Here is a 21,618-nt window from a genome sequence, read left to right as displayed (position 1 = left end):
TAATTATCATTTATTATTATAATTTTTATCATCGTTTTTTATTATGTTTTATTATTATTATTATCATCATATTATAAAGTTATAAAAGTTATTATGTTTTATTATTATTATCATTTTTTATTATCGTTTTTTATTATGTTTTATTATTATTATCATCATTTTATTATTATTATCATTTTTATTATGTATTATTATTATTATTATTATCATCGTTTTATTATTATAATTTTTATGTTTTATTATTATTATTAATTGTTTTATTTTTATTATTATTATCATCATCATTTTTATTATGTTTCATTATGTTTTATTATTATTATTGTTTATTATTATTATCATTTTTATTATCTTTTTATTATAATTATTATTATTATTATTGTTGTTGTTTTTATTACTATCCTTTTTATTATGTTTTTATTATTATTATAATTGTCATAAATTATTATTATTATTATTATTATTGTTTTTATTATTATTGTTTTTATTATTATTATAATTATCATTTATTATTATTATTGTTGTTGTTTTTATTATTATCATTTTTATTATGTTTTTATTATTATTATAATTATCATAAATTATTATTATTATTATTATTATTATTATTATTATTATTATTATTATTATTGTTGTTGTTGTTGTTTTTATTATTATCCTTTTTATTATGTTTTTATTATTATTATAATTATCATTTATTATTATAATTATGATTATCATTTTTTATTATGTTTTATTATTATTATTATTATCATCATATTATAAAGTTACAAAAATATTGATGAGCTATTGATTCTGGCTTATTAAGAATATCGATTAATTGCCTCCCCCTCTTCCTAGACACGGAAGTGGCGTCGGGGGAAGGGGCTTCGCAAGGCAGTAAGTATGGGCCGGAATTAATTATTCTGTATTAATTAATCATTAATTAATTAATTATTAATTAATTATTAATTAATCATTAATTAATTATTAATTAATTATTAATTATTAATTAATTAATAGAATGATAATATCAATGCATTAAGTATTATTACGTATTAGAGTAATAACATTAATGGTGTGTATTATTATTAGTGAGGAATATTCAGGATCAATTAGGGATATTCAATTCTCTTAATGACGTGTGTTATTATTAATGAGGAATATTCATTATTAATTAGGGATATTCAATACTTCTTAATGACGTGTGTTATTAATGAGGAATATTATTAATTAGGGATATTCAATACTCTTAATGACGTGTGTTATTATTAATGAGGAATGTTTATTATTAATTAGGGATATTCAATTATATTAATGGTGTGTATTATTATTATTATTATTAATAAGACATATTCGTGATTAATTAGGGATATTCAATACTCTTAATGATGTGTGTTATTATTAATGAGGAATATTCATTATTAATTAGGGATATTCAATACTCTTAATAATGTGTATTATTAATGAGGAATATTCATTATTAATTAGAGATATTCAATTCTCTTAATGATGTGTGTTATTAATGAGGAATATTATTAATTAGGGATATTCAATACTCTTAATGACGTGTGTTATTAATGAGGAATATTCATTATTAATTAGGGATATTCAATACTCTTAATGATGTGTGTTATTATTAATGAGGAATATTATTAATTAGGGATATTCAATATTTCTAAATGATGTGTGTTATTATTAATGAGGAATGTTTATTATTAATTAGGGATATTCAATTATATTAATGGTGTGTAGTATTATTATTATTATTATTAATAAGACATATTCATGATTAATTAGGGATATTCAATACTCTTAATGATGTGTGTTATTATTAATGAGGAATATTCATTATTAATTAGGGATATTCAATACTCTTAATGATGTGTGTTATTATTATTAATGAGGAATATTCATTATCAATTAGGAATATTCAATAATATTAATGGTGTGTATTATTATTATTAATAAGACATATTCATGATTAATTAGGGATATTCAATACTCTTAATGACGTGTGTTATTAATTAGGAATGTTTATTATTAATTAGGAATATTCAATATTAATGATTTGTATTATTATTATTAATGAGGAATATTAATTAATTAGGGATATTCAATACTCTTAATGACATGTATTATTATTAATGAGGAATATTCATTATTAATTAGAGATATTCAATAATCTTAATGACGTGTGTTATTATTATTAATGAGGATTCTGTATGATTAATTAGGGTTAATAATAATAGTAGTAATTATTATTTGATGATATTATTAGTTATAGTAATAAATAGTAGCAAATTAGAGGAATAAATTGGAATAGTAGGAATAAATACGATTAATAATAATTACTATAACTATAGCGTTTGTGGTTAATAATAATTATTAGTTGTTGATATTATTATTATTATTATTATTATTATTATTATTATTATTAGACCTCTTTTGAGGGGGGGAAATCTCTTTCTCCCTTATATAAATATTAAATTATATTATATTATACATAATATAAATAAATGTTTTATTTTTAATATAATTCTATAATTTTATTACTTTATAATTCTATATAAATGTTATTATTATTATTATTATTATTATTATAAATGTTTTATTTTTAATATAATTCTATAATTTCATTACTTTATAATTCTATATAAATGTTATTATTAATATTATTATTAATATTAATAATACTATTAATATTAATAGTAATAATACTATTATTAATTGTTTATAATATTATTAATTGTTAATTACTACTAGTTATATTAATAGGAATATTATTAGTCCCATTAATATAAATCTTAATTATTAATTCATTATTATTATTATTATTATTATTATTAGATCTCTTTTGAGGGGGGAAATCTCTTTCTCCCCTATATAAATGTTATATTATATTATACATAATATAAATAAATGTTTTATTTTTAATATAATTCTATAATTTTATTATTTTATAATTCTATATAAATGTTAATACTGATACAAATAAAATTATTATTTTCGGAAAACTCTGACAGATGGGCAGGATATTATTATTATTATTATTATTATTATTATTATTATTATTATTATTATTATTGCTATTACTACTACTATTACTTTTAATATTATTAATTGTTAATTATTACTAGTTATATTAATAGGAATATTATTAGTCCCATTAATATAAATCTTAATTATTAATATTTATTTATTTATTATTATTATTATTATTATTATTATTATTATTATTATTATTATTATTGTTATTACTATTCATATTATTACTGGTTAATTATTACTAGTTATATTAAGAGGAATATTATTAATCCCATTAATATAAATCATAATTATTACTATTTATTATTATTATTATTATTATTATTGCTATTACTACTATTATTATTACTATTACTATTACTAATTGTTAATTATTAATAGTTATATTAATAGGAATATTATTAATCCCATTAATATAAATCTTTATTATTATTATTATTATTATTATTATTATTATTATTATTACTGGATCTCCTGGGAATCCGCCGGATCTCTTGCTTTCCAGAGGGGCAGCCTAATCAATAATATTAATATTAATAATAGTTATAGTCATTATTATTCATAGTCTTTAGTCTTCTTATTACCGGATCTCTTTTGAGGGTTGGGATCTCCTGGGAATTCGCTGGATCTCTTTCTTTCCAGATGGGCAGCCTATGAAATATTATTCATATTAAGAATTAACTATTAGTCATTATTAACTATTAGTCATTATTCATAGTCTTTAGTCTTCTTATTACCGGATCTCTTTTGAGGGTGGGGATCTCCTGGGAATCCGCTGGATCTCTTGCTTTCCAGATGGGCAGCCTATGAAATATTATTCATATTAATTATTAACTATTATTAATTATTAACTATTAGTCATTATTCATAGTCTTTAGTCTTCTTATTACCGGATCTCTTTTGAGAGTGGGGATCTCCTGGGAATCCGCTGAATCTCTTGCTTTCCAGATTGGCAGCCTATGAAATATTATTCATATTAAGAATTAACTATTAGTAATTATTAACTCTTAGTCATTATTCATAGTCTTTAGTCTTCTCGTTACCGGATCTCTTTTGAGGGTGGGGATCTCCTGGGAATCCGCTGGATCTCTTGCTTTCCAGATGGGCAGCCTATGAAATATTATTCATATTAAGAATTAACTATTAGTAATGATTAACTCTTAGTCATTATTCATAGTCTTTAGTCTTCTCGTTACCGGATCTCTTTTGAGGGTGGGGATCTCCTGGGAATCCGCTGAATCTCTTTCTCCCCTGATCCCGCCAGACAACTTCCGCTACACCTGCGACATTTGCGGGAAGAAGTACAAATACTACAGTTGCTTCCAGGAGCACCGCGATCTCCACGCGGTCGACGGTGAGTAGATCGCCAGGGATCCCCCGGATCCCCGCTCCGAATCTGGGCCTGGATTCCGAGTCCTACCGCTCCCAGGATCCCTTCTCCCGTTTTTCCCCGGGGGGGGGGTTTCCCCACTGCCGGGTCCCCGCTGGGATCCATTCCGACGGGTCACCGGGAGGATCTGTGCGGACGGGAACGCCGAGAGGATCCCTTTGAACTGGCTGGGATCTGGAGCGGTTCCGGGTCGCCGGGAGGATCTGTGCGGACGGGATGGGATCCGTTGGAACGGGTCGGGGTCTGAAAGGCTGGGAGGATCCGGGCGGACAGTCCGGGATCCAGAACCCTGGGAGGATCCGTGTGGCCGGGCTGGGATCCAGAACACTGGGCGGACAGGCCAGGATCCGTTTGAAGGGGTCAGGATCTGAAACGCGGGGAGGATCCATGTGGATGGTCGGGGATCTGGAAGGTTGGGAGGATCCGTTCCAGCGGGCCGGGATCCAGAATGGGGTGGAGTGGCGTTCTGGAGATCCCGGGATCCGGAACGTCACACCCTGCTCTTCTCTTCTAGATCCCTATGACCAATCCCTGGTGGCCAAAGAGGAGGTGAAGGAAGAGGATCCGGAACCTTTCCAGAAGATCGGTCCAAGTACGAGATCCCGGGGGATCCGGCTTGAGGGATCCACCGGATCCCAAGGCGCGGGATCCGGGATCGGGCGGGGTTGTGGGAAAAGAGGGAATGGAGATCCTGAAACAATAATAACAACAACAACAACAACAACAACAACAACAATAATAATAATAATAATAATAAATATATAACAATAGGTATTAATAATAGGTATAATAATAATAAAAATAGGTATTAATAATAGGTATAATAATAAAAATAGGTATTAATAATAGGTATAATAATAATAAAAATAGGTATTAATAATAGGTATAATAATAAAAATAGGTATTAATAATAGGTATAATAATAATAAAAATAGGTATTAATAATAGGTATAATAATAATAATAAAAATAGGTATTAATAATAGGTATAATAATAATAAAAATAGGTATTAATAATAGGTATAATAATAATAAAAATAGGTATTAATAATAGGTATAATAATAAAAATAGGTATTAATAATAGGTATAATAATAATAAAAATAGGTATTAATAATAGGTATAATAATAATAAAAATAGGTATTAATAATAGGTAGAATAATAATAAAAACAGGTATTAATAATCGGTAGAATAATAATAAAAACAGGTATTAATAATAGGTAGAATAATAAAAATAGGTATTAATAATAGGTATAATAATAATAAAAATAGGTATTAATAATAGGTATAATAATAAAAATAGGTATTAATAATAGGTATAATAATAATAAAAATAGGTATTAATAATAGGTATAATAATAATAATAAAAATAGGTATTAATAATAGGTATAATAATAATAAAAATAGGTATTAATAATAGGTATAATAATAATAAAAATAGGTATTAATAATAGGTATAATAATAATAAAAATAGGTATTAATAATAGGTAGAATAATAATAAAAATAGGTATTAATAATAGGTAGAATAATAATAAAAACAGGTATTAATAATCGGTAGAATAATAATAAAAACAGGTATTAATAATAGGTAGAATAATAATAAAAACAGGTATTAATAATAGGTAGAATAATAATAAAAATAGGTATTAATAACAGGTATAATAATAATAAAAATAGGTATTAATAATCGGTAGAATAATAATAAAAATAGGTATTAATAATCGGTAGAATAATAATAAAAACAGGTATTAATAATCGGTAGAATAATAATAAAAACAGGTAATAATAATAATAATAATAATAATAATAATAATAATAATAATATATTAAATATATAACAATAGATATTAAAAATAGGTATTAATAATCGGTAGAATAATAATAAAAACAGGTATTAATAATAATAATAATAATATATTAAATATATAACAATAGATATTAAAAATAGGTATTAATAATCGGTAGAATAATAATAAAAACAGGTATTAATAATCGGTAGAATAATAATAAAAACAGGTATTAATAATCGGTAGAATAATAATAAAAACAGGTAATAATAGGTAGAATAATAATAGATAATAATAGGTATCAAATATAATCATTAATAGATATTAATTATAGATATATTAGATAATAGATAAGATAATCATGGATAATCATAGATATTAAAACCAGAGATATCAATAAGATTATCAATAATCAATAATAATCAATAATAATCAATAATCAATAGTAATATCCATAATAATTGATACTAGATAACAGATGCTAAAAATAATAGATATTGACGGTTGATATTAAGAGCAATAATAGATATTAATAATAGAAATAGGTGATCGATATTGAAATAATAGAGAATAATTGGTATATATAATATATAATTGATATTAAAATAATAGAAATTGGTATTAATAATAATAATAATAATAATAATTGGTGTATGTAATATCTATTAATATCTATTAAATAAATATATATATATATATAGATATTAAAATAATAGAGAATAATTGGTCTATATAATATATGTGTATATATATATTTATTTATATTATCTATATCTATTAATATCTATTATATAATAATAATAATAGTAATAATAGTAATAATAATAATAATAATAATAATAATAATAATAATAATAATAATAATTGGTGTATGTAATATCTATTAATATCTATTAAATAAATATATATATATATATAGATATTAAAATAATAGAGAATAATTGGTATATATATGTATATATATATATATTTATTTATATTATCTATATTAATATCTATTTAATAAGAATAATAATAATAATAATAATAATAATTGGTGTATGTAATATCTATTAATATCTATTAAATAAATATATTTATAATATATATTTAAATAAAAGAGAATAATTGGTATATATATGTGTATATATTTATTTATTTATATTATCTATATCTATTAATATCTATTAAAAATATTATTATTATTATTATTATTATTATTATTATTATTATTATTATTATTATTATTATTATTAAAACCCATGAATCCAGGTTTGAATCCAGGTTCAAATCTGGTTTTGAACCCGGGGCGAGAACCCTGGAATCCGGTTTCAAATCTGGTGCAAAACCCCAGGAATCCGGGTTCAACGAAAGCCGGATAATCCGGGTTCAAATCTGGTCCAGGACCCCAAGAATCCGGGTTCGAATCCAGTGCAAGATCCCTGGAATCCGGTTTCAAATCTGGTGCAAAACCCCAGGAATCCGGGTTCGAATCTGCTCCAAAACCCCAAGAATCCGGGTTCAACGAAAGCCTGATAATCCGGGTTCAAATCTGGTCCAGGACCCCAAGAATCCGGGTTCGAATCCAGTGCAAAACCCCAAGAATCCGGGTTCGAATCTTGTGCAAAACCCCGGGAATCCGGGTTCAAATCTGTCAAGATACCCCAAGAATCCAGGTTCAACGAAAGCCTGATAATCCGGGTTCACATCTGGTCCAGGACCCCAAGAACCCGGGTTCGAATCCAGTGCAAGATCCCTGGAATCCGGTTTCAAATCTGGTGCAAAACCCCAGGAATCCGGGTTCGAATCTGCTCCAAAACCCCAAGAATCCGGGTTCAACGAAAGCCTGATAATCCGGGTTCAAATCTGGTCCAGGACCCCAAGAATCCGGGTTCGAATCCAGTGCAAGATCCCAGGAATCCGGTTTCAAATCTGGTGCAAAACCCCAGGAATCCGGGTTCGAATCTGCTCCAAAACCCCAAGAATCCGGGTTCAACGAAAGCCGGATAATCCGGGTTCAAATCTGGTCCAGGACCCCAAGAATCCGGGTTCGAATCCAGTGCAAAACCCCAAGAATCCGGGTTCGAATCTTGTGCAAAACCCCGGGAATCCGGGTTCAAATCTGTCAAGATACCCCAAGAATCCAGGTTCAACGAAAGCCTGATAATCCGGGTTCACATCTGGTCCAGGACCCCAAGAACCCGGGTTCGAATCTAGTGCAAAACCCCATTGGTTTGAATCCAGGTTCGAATCTGGTTTTGAACCCGTGGCGAGAACCCTGGAATCCGGTTTCAAATCTGGTGCAAGACCCCATGAAACCAGGTTCGAATCCGGGACAAGACCCCATGAATCCAGGGTTGAATCCAGATTCGAATCTGGTTTTGAACCCGGGGCGAGAACCCAGGAATCCGGTTTCAAATCCGGTGCAAGACCCCAAGAATCCGGGTTCGAATCCAGTGCAAAACCCCAGGAATCCGGGTTCGAATCTGGTGCAAAACCCCAGGAATCCGGGTTCGAATCTGCTCCGGGTTCAACGAAAGCCTGATAATCCGGGTTCAAATCTGGTCCAGGACCCCAAGAACCCGGGTTCGAATCCAGTGCAAAACCCCGCGAATCCAGGTTCGAATCTTGTCAAGATTCCCCAAGAATCCAGGTTCAAATCCACAACGAAAGCCTGATAATCCAGGATCGAATCTGGTCCAGGACCCCAAGAATCCGGGTTCGAATCCGGTTTTGAACCCGGGGCAGGAACCCTGGAATCTGGTTTCAAATCTGGTGCAAGACCCCAAGAATCCGGGTTCGAATCCAGTGCAAGATCCCAGGAATCCGGTTTCAAATCTGGTGCAAAACCCCAGGAATCCGGGTTCGAATCTGCTCCAAAACCCCAAGAATCCGGGTTCAACGAAAGCCGGATAATCCGGGTTCAAATCTGGTCCAGGACCCCAAGAACCCGGGTTCGAATCCAGTGCAAAACCCCGCGAATCCGGGTTCGAATCTGTCAAGATACCCCAAGAATCCAGGTTCAACGAAAGCCTGATAATCCGGGTTCAAATCTGGTGCAAAACCCCAAGAATCCGGGTTCGAATCCAGTGCCAAAGCCCGGGAATCCGGGTTCAACGAAAGCCTGAGAATCCGGGTTCAAATCTGGTACCCAAGACCCCACGAATCCAGGTTTGAATCTGGTGCCCAACCCCAAGAATCCAGGTTCAAATTGGTGAAGAGAGAGCCAGTTCGTCCCAGTTTGATCCAGTTTGAATTCTTACTCCACTTTTCTCCCCACAGAAACCGGCAGCTACACGTGCGAATTCTGCGGCAAGCAATATAAATACTACACTCCCTACCAGGAACACGTCGCTCTTCACGCGCCAATCAGTGAGTAAACCGGATTCGCACCCGGGGCCGGGGGGCGGGATTTGCCTCAGGGATCTGGGGGGCGGATCCCAAGAATCGGGGTTTGAATCCAGATTGAGACCCAATGCATCCGGCTTTGAATGGGGGAAGAGACACCAGGAATCCGGGTTCGAATCCAGTTTGGTTCCAGATTGAGATCCAAGGAATCCGGGTTCGAATCCAGATTGAGACCCAATGAATCCGGGTTCGAATCCAGATTGAGACCCAAGGAATCCGGCTTCGAATGTGGGAAGAGACACCAGGAAGCCGGGTTCGAATCCAGGTTCAAATCCAGATTGAGACCCAATGAATCCGGGTTCAAATCCAGATTGAGATCCAATGAATCCGGCTTCGAATCCAGATTGAGACCCAATGAATCCGGGTTCGAATGTAGGAAGAGACACCAGGAATCCGGGTTCGAATCCAGGTTCAAATCCAGATTGAGACCCAATGAATCCGGCTTCGAATGTGGGAAGAGACACCAGGAATCCGGGTTCGAATCCAGTTTGATTCCAGATTGAGATCCAAGGAATCCAGCTTCGAATCCAGATTGAGACCCAATGAATCCGGGTTCGAATCCAGATTGAGACCCAATGAATCCGGGTTCGAATGTAGGAAGAGACACCAGGAATCCGGGTTCAAATCCAGATTGAGACCCAATGAATCCGGGTTCGAATGTAGGAAGAGACACCAGGTATCCGGGTTCGAATCCAGTTTGGTTCCAGATTGAGATCCAAGGAATCCGGGTTCGAATCCAGATTGAGACCCAATGAATCCGGGTTCGAATGTAGGAAGAGACACCAGGAATCCGGGTTCGAATCCAGGTTCGAATCCAGATTGAGACCCAATGAATCCGGCTTCGAATGTGGGAAGAGACACCAGGAATCCGGGTTCGAATCCAGTTTGGTTCCAGATTGAGATCCAAGGAATCCGGGTTCGAATCCAGATTGATACCCAATGAATCCGGGTTCGAATGTAGGAAGAGACACCAGGAATCCGGGTTCGAATCCAGGTTCAAATCCAGATTGAAACCCAATGAATCCGGCTTCGAATGTGGGAAGAGACACCAGGAATCCGGGTTCGAATCCAGTTTGATTCCAGATTGAGATCCAAGGAATCCGGGTTCGAATCCAGTTTGGTTCCAGATTGAGATCCAAGGAATCCGGGTTCGAATCCAGATTGAGACCCAATGCATCCGGCTTCGAATGTGGGAAGAGACACCAGGAATCCGGGTTCGAATCCAGTTTGATTCCAGATTGAGACCCAATGAATCCGGCTTCGAATGTGGGAAGAGACACCAGGAATCCGGGTTCGAATCCAGTTTGATTCCAGATTGAGATCCAAGGAATCCGGGTTCGAATCCAGATTGAGACCCAATGAATCCGGGTTCGAATCCAGATTGAGACCCAATGCATCCGGCTTCGAATGTGGGAAGAGACACCAGGAATCCGGGTTCGAATCCAGTTTGATTCCAGATTGAGATCCAAGGAATCCGGGTTCGAATCCAGATTGAGACCCAATGAATCCGGCTTCGAATGTGGGAAGAGACACCAGGAATCCGGGTTCGAATCCAGTTTGATTCCAGATTGAGATCCAAGGAATCCGGGTTCGAATCCAGATTGAGACCCAATGAATCCGGCTTCAAATGTGGGAAGAGACACCAGGAATCCGGGTTCGAATCCAGTTTGGTTCCAGATTGAGATCCAAGGAATCCGGGTTCGAATCCAGATTGAGACCCAATGCATCCGGGTTCGAATGTGGGAAGAGACACCAGGAATCCGGGTTCGAATCCAGTTTGATTCCAGATTGAGATCCAAGGAATCCGGGTTCAAATCCAGATTGAGACCCAATGAATCCGGCTTCGAATGTGGGAAGAGACACCAGGAATCCGGGTTCGAATCCAGTTTGATTCCAGATTGAGATCCAAGGAATCCGGGTTCGAATCCAGATTGATACCCAATGAATCCGGGTTCGAATGTAGGAAGAGACACCAGGAATCCGGGTTCGAATCCAGGTTCAAATCCAGATTGAGATCCAAGGAATCCGGGTTCGAATCCAGTTTGGTTCCAGATTGAGATCCAAGGAATCCGGGTTCGAATCCAGATTGAGACCCAAGGAATCCGGGTTCGAATGTAGGAAGAGACACCAGGAATCTGGGTTCGAATCCAGGTTCAAATCCAGATTGAGACCCAATGAATCCGGCTTCGAATGTGGGAAGAGACACCAGGAATCCGGGTTCGAATCCAGTTTGATTCCAGATTGAGATCCAAGGAATCCGGGTTCGAATCCAGTTTGGTTCCAGATTGAGATCCAAGGAATCCGGGTTCGAATCCAGATTGAGACCCAATGAATCCGGCTTCGAATGTGGGAAGAGACACCAGGAATCCGGGTTCGAATCCAGTTTGATTCCAGATTGAGATCCAATGAATCCGGGTTCGAATGTTGGAAGAGACACCAGGAATCCGGGTTCGAATCCAGTTTGATTCCAGATTGAGATCCAAGGAATCCGGGTTCGAATCCAGTTTGGTTCCAGATTGAGATCCAAGGAATCCGGGTTCGAATCCAGATTGAGACCCAATGAATCCGGGTTTGAATGTGGGAAGAGACACCAGGAATCCGGGTTCGAATCCAGTTTGATTCCAGATTGAGATCCAAGGAATCCGGGTTCAAATCCAGATTGAGACCCAATGCATCCGGCTTCGAATGTGGGAAGAGACACCAGGAATCCGGGTTCGAATCCAGTTTGATTCCAGATTGAGATCCAAGGAATCCGGTTTCAAATCCAGATTGAGACCCAATGAATCCGGCTTCGAATCTGGGACAAAGCCCCAAGAATCCGGGTTTGAATCCGGTGCAAGACCCTGATAATCCGGATTTGAATCTAGGGCAAAACCCCAAGAATCCGGGTTCGAATCTGGGGCAAAACCCCGGGAATCCGAGTTTGAATCTGGAGGAAAACCCCAAGAATCCGGATTCAAATCCAGAATGAGACCCCCAAGAATCTGGGTTCGAATCTGCAGCAAGACCCCAAGAATCCGGGTTCAAATCCGGCGCAAAACCCCATGAATCCGGTTTGGAATGGGGGGCAAAACCCCTGGAATTTGTGTTCAAATCCAGAATGACACCCCAAGAATCCGGGTTCGAATCCGGGACAAAACCCCAAGAATCTGGTTTTGAATCTGAGGCAAAACCGTGAGAATCCGGGTTCGAATCCGGAGAAGACCTCAAGAATCCAGGTTCGAACCCAGGGAATCCGGGTTTGAATTTGACAAGAGACCCCAGGAATACAGGTTCGAATCTGCGTCAAGACCCGGAGAATCCGGGTTCGAATCTGGAAAGAGACCTCAGGAATCTGGGTTCAAATCCAGGGCAAAACCCCAAGAATCCGGGTTTGAACCCAGGGGATCCGGGTTCAAATCTGGGACAAGATTCCCTGGGTTCGAATCTGGAAAAAGACCCCAGGAATCCAGGTTTGAATCTGGTGCAATGAATCCCAGTTTGAACCCAGGGCATCCAGGTTCAAATCTGGGGCAAGACCCCAAGAATCCGTGTTCAAATCCGGTGTAAGACCCAAATAAATCCCAGTTCGAACCCAGGGAATCCGGGTTCAAATCTGGCGCAGGACCCCTAGAATCCGGGTTCAAATCTGGGGCAAAACCCCAAGAATCCGGGTTCAAATGTGTAGCAAGACCCCAAGAATCCGGGTTTGAATCCAGATTGAGACCCAATAAATCCCAGTTCGAACCCAGGGAATCCAGATTCGAATCCAGTGCAAAACCCCAAGAATCCGGGTTCAAATCTTGTGCAAAACTCCGAGAATCCAGGTTCAAATCTGGAGCAAAACCCCGAGAATCCGGGTTCAAATTGGGGCAAAACCCCAAGAATCTGGGTTCAAGTATGTTGCAAGACCCCAAGAATCCAGATTCGAATCCAGAGCAAAACCCCAAGAATCTGGTTTCAAATCTGGAGCAAAACCCCAAGAATCCGGCTTCAAATCTGGAGCAAAACCTCAAGAATCCGGGTTCAAATCTGGAGCAAAACCCCAAGAATCCAGATTCGAATCCAGTGCAAAACCCCAAAAATCCCGGTTTAAATCTGGAACAAAACCCCAAGAATCCAGATTCGAATCCACTGCAAAACCCCAAGAATCCGGGTTCAAATCTGGAGCAAAACCCCAAGAATCCGGGTTCAAATCTGAAGCAAAACCCCAAGAATCCAGGTTCAAATCCAGATTGAGACCCAATGAATCCGGGTTCAAATCTGGGAAGAGACACCAGGAATCCAGGTTCGAATCAAGGCAAAACCCCACAAATCTGGGTTCAAATCTGGAGCAAAAGCCCAAGAATCCAGATTCGAATCCAGTGCAAAACCCCAAGAATCCGGCTTCAAATCTGGTGCAAAACCCCAATAATCTGGGTTCAAATCTGAAGCAAGACCCCAAGAGTCCAGATTCGAATCCGCTGCAAGAGCCCAAGAATCCGGGTTCGAATCTGGGGCAAAACCCCAAGAATCCGGGTTCAAATCTGAAGCAAGACCCAAGAATCCAGATTCGAATCTGGTGCAAAACCCCAATAATCTGGGTTCAAATCTGAAGCAAGACCCCAGGAATCCAGATTCGAATCCGCTGCAAAACCCCAAGAATCCGGCTTCAAATCTGAAGCAAAACCCCAAGAATCTGGGTTCAAATCTGGAGCAAGACCCCAAGAATCCAGATTCGAATCCAGTGCAAAACCCCGAGAATCCGGGTTCGCTTCTCCGGATTTGAACCCGGATCCGGTCTTGTGTTTTCCAGAATATTCCCGCTCTCCGCTGCTGGTGGCCGTCAAGACGCACGCCGGGAAGAAGGGGCCGGCGCCGTCGGCGTCCATCATCCGTTGCTCCGCCCTCTTGCACCGGGCGCCGTCGGGCGCCTCCCAGCTCCAGATGTTCCGGGCGCCGAATTCGGGATCTCCGGGGAGCAAGGCCACCACAGGTAGGGGGCGAGTGGATTCCCAGAGGATCCTGGGGAGTGGGGGAGAGGGATTTAGGGAAGAGGGATCCTAGGGAAGAGGGATCCCAAAGTCCTCTTCCCCAGGATTCCTCTTCCCAAATGCCCAGGATTCTTCTTCCCCAGGATCCCTCTTCCCCAGATTCCTCTTCCCATATTCCCAGGATCCCTCTTCCCCAGGATCCCTCTTCCCCAGATTCCTCTTCCCAAATTTCCCAGGATTCCTCTTCCCGAATCCACAGGATCCCTCTTCCCCAGATTCCTCTTCCTCAGGATCCCTCTTCCCCCGGATTCCCTTTCTCTAAATTCCTCTTCCCAAAGTCCTCTTCCCCAGGATCCCTCTTCCCCAGATTCCTCTTCCCAAATTCCCAGGATCCCTCTTCCCCAGGATTCCTCTTCCCGAATCCACAGGATCCCTCTTCCCCAGATTCCTCTTCTCAAATCCCAAAAGATCTTCTGGGCGCCGAATTCGGGATCTCCGGGGAGCAAGGCCACCACAGGTAGGGAGCGAGTGGATTCCCAGAGGATCCTAGGGATTGGGGAAGAGGACTTCCCGAATCCCCAGGATCCCTTTCCCCCAGATTCCTCTTCCCAAATTTCCCAGGATCCCTCTTCCCCAGGATTCCTCTTCCCGAATCCCCAGGACCCCTCTTCCCCAGATTCCTCTTCCCAAATTCCCAGGATCCCTCTTCCCCAGGATTCCTCTTCCCGAATCCCCAGGATCCCTTTCCCCCAGATTCCTCTTCCCAAATTTCCCAGGATCCCTCTTCCCCAGGATTCCTCTTCCCCAGATTCCTCTTCCCAAATCCCAAAAGATGTTCTGGGCGCCGAATTCGGGATCTCCGGGGAGCAAAGCCACCACAGGTAGGGGGCGAGTGGATTCCCAGAGGATCCTGGGGAGTGGGGGAGAGGGATTTAGGGAAGAGGGATCCTAGGGAAGAGGGATCCCAAAGTCCTCTTCCCCAGGATCCCTCTTCCCCAGATTCCTCTTCCCAAATTCCCAGGACCCCTCTTCCCCAGGATTCCTCTTCCCGAATCCACAGGATCCCTCTTCCCCAGATTCCTCTTCCTCAGGATCCCTCTTCCCCCGGATTCCCTTTCTCTAAATTCCTCTTCCCAAAGTTCTCTCCCCAGGATCCCTTTCCCCCAGATTCCTCTTCCCAAATTCCCAGGATCCCTCTTCCCCAGGATTCCTCTTCCCGAATCCACAGGATCCCTCTTCCCCAGATTCCTCTTCCCAAATCCCAAAAGATGTTCTGGGCGCCGAATTCGGGATCTCCGGGGAGCAAGGCCACCACAGGTAGGAGGCGAGTGGATTCCCAGAGGATCCGGGGAGTTGGAGAAGAGGGATTTAGGGAAGAGGGATCCCAAAGTCCTCCTCCACAGGATTCCTCTTCCCAGGATCCCTCTTCCAAAATCCCCTGGATCCCTCTTCCCAGGATTCCTCTTCCCCAGATTCCTCTTCCCAAATCCCCAGGATTCCTCTTCTCCAGATTCCTCTTCTCCAGATTCCTCTTCTCCAGATTCCTCTTCCCAAATCGTCAGGATTCCTCTTTCTGAATTCCTCTTCCCCCAGATTCCTCTTCCTGAATCCACATAATCCCTCTTCCCCAGGATCCCTCTTCCCAAATCCCAAAAGATGCTCCGGGCGCCGAATTCGGGATCTCCGGGGAGATTACCACAGGTAGGGGGCGAGCGGGATCCCCAGAGGATCCTGGGGAGTGGGGGAGAGGGATTTAGGGAAGAGGGATCCTAGGGATTGGGGAAGAGGACTTCCCAAATCCCCAGGATCCCTTTTCCCCAGATTCCTCTTCCCTAAAATCCTCTTCCCCAATTCCCAGGATTCCTCTTCCCCAGGATTCCTCTTTCCCCAGGATCCCTCTTCCCAAATCCTCAGGATTCCTCTTCCCCAGATTCCTCTACCCCACATTCCTCTTCCCAAATCCCAAAAGATGTTCTGGGCGCCGAATTCGGGATCTCCGGGGAGCAAGGCCACCACAGGTAGGGGGCGAGTGGATTCCCAGAGGATCCTGGGGAGTGGGGGAGAGGGATTTAGGGAAGAGGGATCCTAGGGAAGAGGGATCCCAAAGTCCTCTTCCCCAGGATCCCTCTTCCCCAGATTCCTCTTCCCAAATTCCCAGGACCCCTCTTCCCCAGGATTCCTCTTCCCGAATCCACAGGATCCCTCTTCCCCAGATTCCTCTTCCTCAGGATCCCTCTTCCCCCGGATTCCCTTTCTCTAAATTCCTCTTCCCAAAGTTCTCTCCCCAGGATCCCTTTCCCCCAGATTCCTCTTCCCAAATTCCCAGGACCCCTCTTCCCCAGGATTCCTCTTCCCGAATCCACAGGATCCCTCTTCCCCAGATTCCTCTTCCTCAGGATTCCTCTTCCCCCGGATTCCCTTTCTCTAAATTCCTCTTCCCAAAGTTCTCTCCCCAGGATCCCTTTCCCCCAGATTCCTCTTCCCAAATTCCCAGGATCCCTCTTCCCCAGGATTCCTCTTCCCGAATCCCCAGGATCCCTTTTCCCCAGATTCCTCTTCCCGAATCCCCAGGATCCCTCTTCCCCAGATTCCTCTTCCCAAATTCCCCAGGATCCCTCTTCCCCAGGATTCCTCTTCCCCCGGATTCCCTTTCTCTAAATTCCTCTTCCCAAAGTTCTCTCCCCAGGATCCCTCTTCCCCAGATTCCTCTTCCTCAGGATCCCTCTTCCCCCGGATTCCCTTTCTCTAAATTCCTCTTCCCAAAGTTCTCTCCCCAGGATCCCTTTCCCCCAGATTCCTCTTCCCAAATTCCCAGGATCCCTCTTCCCCAGGATTCCTCTTCCCGAATCCACAGGATCCCTCTTCCCCAGATTCCTCTTCCCAAATCCCAAAAGATGTTCTGGGCGCCGAATTCGGGATCTCCGGGGAGCAAGGCCACCACAGGTAGGGGGCGAGTGGATTCCCAGAGGATCCTAGGGATTGGGGAAGAGGACTTCCCGAATCCCCAGGATCCCTTTCCCCCAGATTCCTCCTCCCAAATTTCCCAGGACCCCTCTTCCCCAGGATTCCTCTTCCCGAATCCACAGGATCCCTCTTCCTCAGGATCCCTCTTCCCCCGGATTCCTTTTCTCTAAATTCCTCTTCCCAAAGTTCTCTCCCCAGGATCCCTCTTCCCCACATTCCTCTTCCCAAATCCCAAAAGATGTTCTGGGCGCCGAATTCGGGATCTCCGGGGAGCAAGGCCACCACAGGTAGGGGGCGAGTGGATTCCCAGAGGATCCTGGGGAGTGGGGGAGAGGGATTTAGGGAAGAGGGATCCTAGGGAAGAGGGATCCCAAAGTCCTCTTCCCCAGATTCCTCTTCCCAAATTCCCAGGACCCCTCTTCCCCAGGATTCCTCTTCCCGAATCCACAGGATCCCTCTTCCCCAGATTCCTCTTCCTCAGGATCCCTCTTCCCCCGGATTCCCTTTCTCTAAATTCCTCTTCCCAAAGTTCTCTCCCCAGGATCCCTTTCCCCCAGATTCCTCTTCCCAAATTCCCAGGATCCCTCTTCCCCAGGATTCCTCTTCCCGAATCCACAGGATCCCTCTTCCCCAGATTCCTCTTCCCAAATCCCAAAAGATGTTCTGGGCGCCGAATTCGGGATCTCCGGGGAGCAAGGCCACCACAGGTAGGGGGCGAGTGGATTCCCAGAGGATCCTAGGGATTGGGGAAGAGGACTTCCCGAATCCCCAGGATCCCTTTCCCCCAGATTCCTCCTCCCAAATTTCCCAGGACCCCTCTTCCCCAGGATTCCTCTTCCCGAATCCACAGGATCCCTCTTCCTCAGGATCCCTCTTCCCCCGGATTCCTTTTCTCTAAATTCCTCTTCCCAAAGTTCTCTCCCCAGGATCCCTCTTCCCCACATTCCTCTTCCCAAATCCCAAAAGATGTTCTGGGCGCCGAATTCGGGATCTCCGGGGAGCAAGGCCACCACAGGTAGGGGGCGAGTGGATTCCCAGAGGATCCTGGGGAGTGGGGGAGAGGGATTTAGGGAAGAGGGATCCTAGGGAAGAGGGATCCCAAAGTCCTCTTCCCCAGATTCCTCTTCCCAAATTCCCAGGACCCCTCTTCCCCAGGATTCCTCTTCCCGAATCCACAGGATCCCTCTTCCCCAGATTCCTCTTCCTCAGGATCCCTCTTCCCCCGGATTCCCTTTCTCTAAATTCCTCTTCCCAAAGTTCTCTCCCCAGGATCCCTTTCCCCCAGATTCCTCTTCCCAAATTCCCAGGATCCCTCTTCCCCAGGATTCCTCTTCCCGAATCCACAGGATCCCTCTTCCCCAGATTCCTCTTCCCAAATCCCAAAAGATGTTCTGGGCGCCGAATTCGGGATCTCCGGGGAGCAAGGCCACCACAGGTAGGGAGCGAGTGGATTCCCAGAGGATCCTAGGGATTGGGGAAGAGGACTTCCCGAATCCCCAGGATCCCTTTCCCCCAGATTCCTCTTCCCAAATTTCCCAGGATCCCTCTTCCCCAGGATTCCTCTTCCCGAATCCCCAGGACCCCTCTTCCCCAGATTCCTCTTCCCAAATTCCCAGGATCCCTTTCCCCCAGATTCCTCTTCCCAAATTTCCCAGGATCCCTCTTCCCCAGGATTCCTCTTCCCAAATTCCCAGGATCCCTCTTCCCCAGGATTCCTCTTCCCGAATCCCCAGTATCCCTTTCCCCCAGATTCCTCTTCCCAAATTTCCCAGGATCCCTCTTCCCCAGGATTCCTCTTCCCGAATCCCCAGGATTCCTCTTCCCCAGATTCCTCTTCCCAAATCCCAAAAGATGTTTTGGGCGCCGAATTCGGGATCTCCGGGGAGCAAAGCCACCACAGGTAGGGGGCGAGTGGATTCCCAGAGGATCCTGGGGAGTGGGGGAGAGGGATTTAGGGAAGAGGGATCCTAGGGAAGAGGGATCCCAAAGTCCTCTTCCCCAGGATTCCTCTTCCCAAATGCCCAGGATTCTTCTTCCCCAGGATCCCTCTTCCCGAATCCACAGAATTTCTATTTCCCAGATCCCTCTTCTCAAATCCCCAGGATTCCTCTTCCCCAGATCCTTCTTCCCCGAATCCCCAGGATCCCTTTTCCCGAATCCACAGGATCCCTCTTCCCCAGATTCCTCTTCCCAAAGTTCTCTTCCCCCAGGATTCCTCTTTCTCAGGATCCCTCTTCCCAAACCTCCAGGATCCCTCTTCCCCAGGATCCTTCTTCCTCAGGATCCTCTTCCCAAATCCCCAGGATCCCTCTTCCCCAGGATTCCTCTTCCCGAATCCACAGAATTTCTATTTCCCAGATTCCTCTTCCCCAGGATCCCTCTTCCCCGGGATCCTTCTTCCTCGGGATCCTCTTCCCAAACCCCCAGGATCCCTCTTCCAAAACTCTTCCCCTGGATCTCCAGCAATCCTCTTCCCAAAAGCCTCCCAGAAAGGGGATCTCGTCTTTGCTCCCAGATCCTTTTTCACATCCTTTCCAAAGCACAAATCCCAAAGAGCCATTTAATCCCAGGGATCCCAGGCGGTGATCCAGCCTGACCACCCCCCCAACTCGATCCCTCTTCCCGCCCCACAGAAAGCGTCTTCAGCCGGAGGGTGGAGAGCAAATTGCAGAATAACTACGACGAAACCAACTCCAGCTCCCAGAACTCCAGCGGTAAGTGGATCCGGGATCTCGAACCCGCAATCGGGATCTCGAACCCGCAACCAGGGGGTCCCTAAGCGGTTTGAAGGGTCGCCCCGCTTGCCCCACCAAGCGGTCTGGGAGATCCCTGGGGTGGGAGACTCGAACCCGCAACCCGCCTTGAACCCGCAAGCCGGGATCTCGAACCCGCAACCTGGGATCTCGAACCCGCAAGCCTGTATCCCCCTAAGTTGTCTGGGAGATCCCTAGGGTGTGCAACTCGGACCCAGAACCCACCTTGAACCCGCAACCTGCCTAGAAGCCGCAAGCCGGGATCTCGAACCCACAACCCAGATCTCGAACCCACAACCTCGAACCCGGGATCTTGAACCCTGGATCTCGAACCCGCAACCCAGATCTCAAACCCACAACCTCGAACCCGGGATCTTGAACCCTGGATCTCGAACCTGCAACCCAGATCTCAAACCCACAACCTCGAACCCGGGATCTTGAACCCTGGATCTCGAACCCGCAACCCGAGACCTCGAACCTGGTACCTTGAACCCCGACCCCTGGCCCTCGAACCCGCAGCCTGGGATCTTGTACCCGGGATCCCCAACTCGCAACTCGGGACCTCGAATCCAGGACCTTGAACCCTGGATCTCGAACCCGCAACCCGCCTTGAACCCGCAAGCCGGGATCTCGAACCCGCAACCTGGGATCTCGAACCCGCAAGCCTGTATCCCCCTAAGTTGTCTGGGAGATCCCTAGGGTGGGCGACTCGGACCCAGAACCCACCTTGAACCCGCAACCTGCCTAGAAGCCGCAAGCCGGGATCTCGAACCCACAACCCAGATCTCGAACCCACAACCTCGAACCCGGGATCTTGAACCCTGGATCTCGAACCCGCAACCCAGATCTCGAACCCACAACCTCGAACCCGGGATCTTGAACCCTGGATCTCGAACCCGCAACCCAGATCTCAAACCCACAACCTCGAACCCGGGATCTTGAACCCTGGATCTCGAACCCGCAACTCAAGACCTCGAACCTGGTACCTTGAACCCCGACCCCTGGCCCTCGAACCCGCAACCTGGGATCTTGTACCCGGGATCCCAAACTCGCAACTCGGGACCTCGAATCCAGGACCTTGAACCCTGGATCTCGAACCCGCAACCCGAGACCTCGAACCTGGTACCTTGAACCCCGACCCCTGGCCCTCGAACCCGCAGCCTGGGATCTTGTACCCGGGATCCCCAACTCGCAACTCGGGACCTCGAATCCAGGACCTTGAACCCTGGATCTCGAACCCGCAACCTGGGATCTCGAACCCACACCCTTCCAGGGGCGAGAAAGCCCCGCCTCCCAGCCTGGCCAATCGGAGAGGGATCTGGAATCTCAAACCCTCAACCCGGGATCTTGAACCCGGC

General features: G+C 42.7%; 1 protein-coding gene across 1 annotated transcript in view; it reads left to right on the top strand.

Moving 5' to 3' along the window:
• The window catches only part of ZNF618 (zinc finger protein 618), a gene marked incomplete at its 3' end in the record, with an annotated part of 46,772 nt that overhangs the window by 11,394 nt on the left and 13,760 nt on the right, over window positions 1-21,618 (top strand). The window contains exons 4-9 of the mRNA XM_083723188.1: window positions 838-876; window positions 4,289-4,378; window positions 4,929-5,006; window positions 9,466-9,555; window positions 14,366-14,545; window positions 20,141-20,221. Coding sequence (XP_083579314.1) covers window positions 838-876; window positions 4,289-4,378; window positions 4,929-5,006; window positions 9,466-9,555; window positions 14,366-14,545; window positions 20,141-20,221 — 558 coding nt within the window. The remainder of the gene's footprint in view (window positions 1-837; window positions 877-4,288; window positions 4,379-4,928; window positions 5,007-9,465; window positions 9,556-14,365; window positions 14,546-20,140; window positions 20,222-21,618) is intronic.

Source organism: Podarcis gaigeae, assembly GCF_964106915.1.
Source record: "Podarcis gaigeae genome assembly, chromosome: Z".
NCBI lineage: Eukaryota > Metazoa > Chordata > Lepidosauria > Squamata > Lacertidae > Podarcis > Podarcis gaigeae.
Note: the sequence above shows the minus strand (reverse complement) of the source record. Positions and strands in the feature narration are given on the sequence as shown.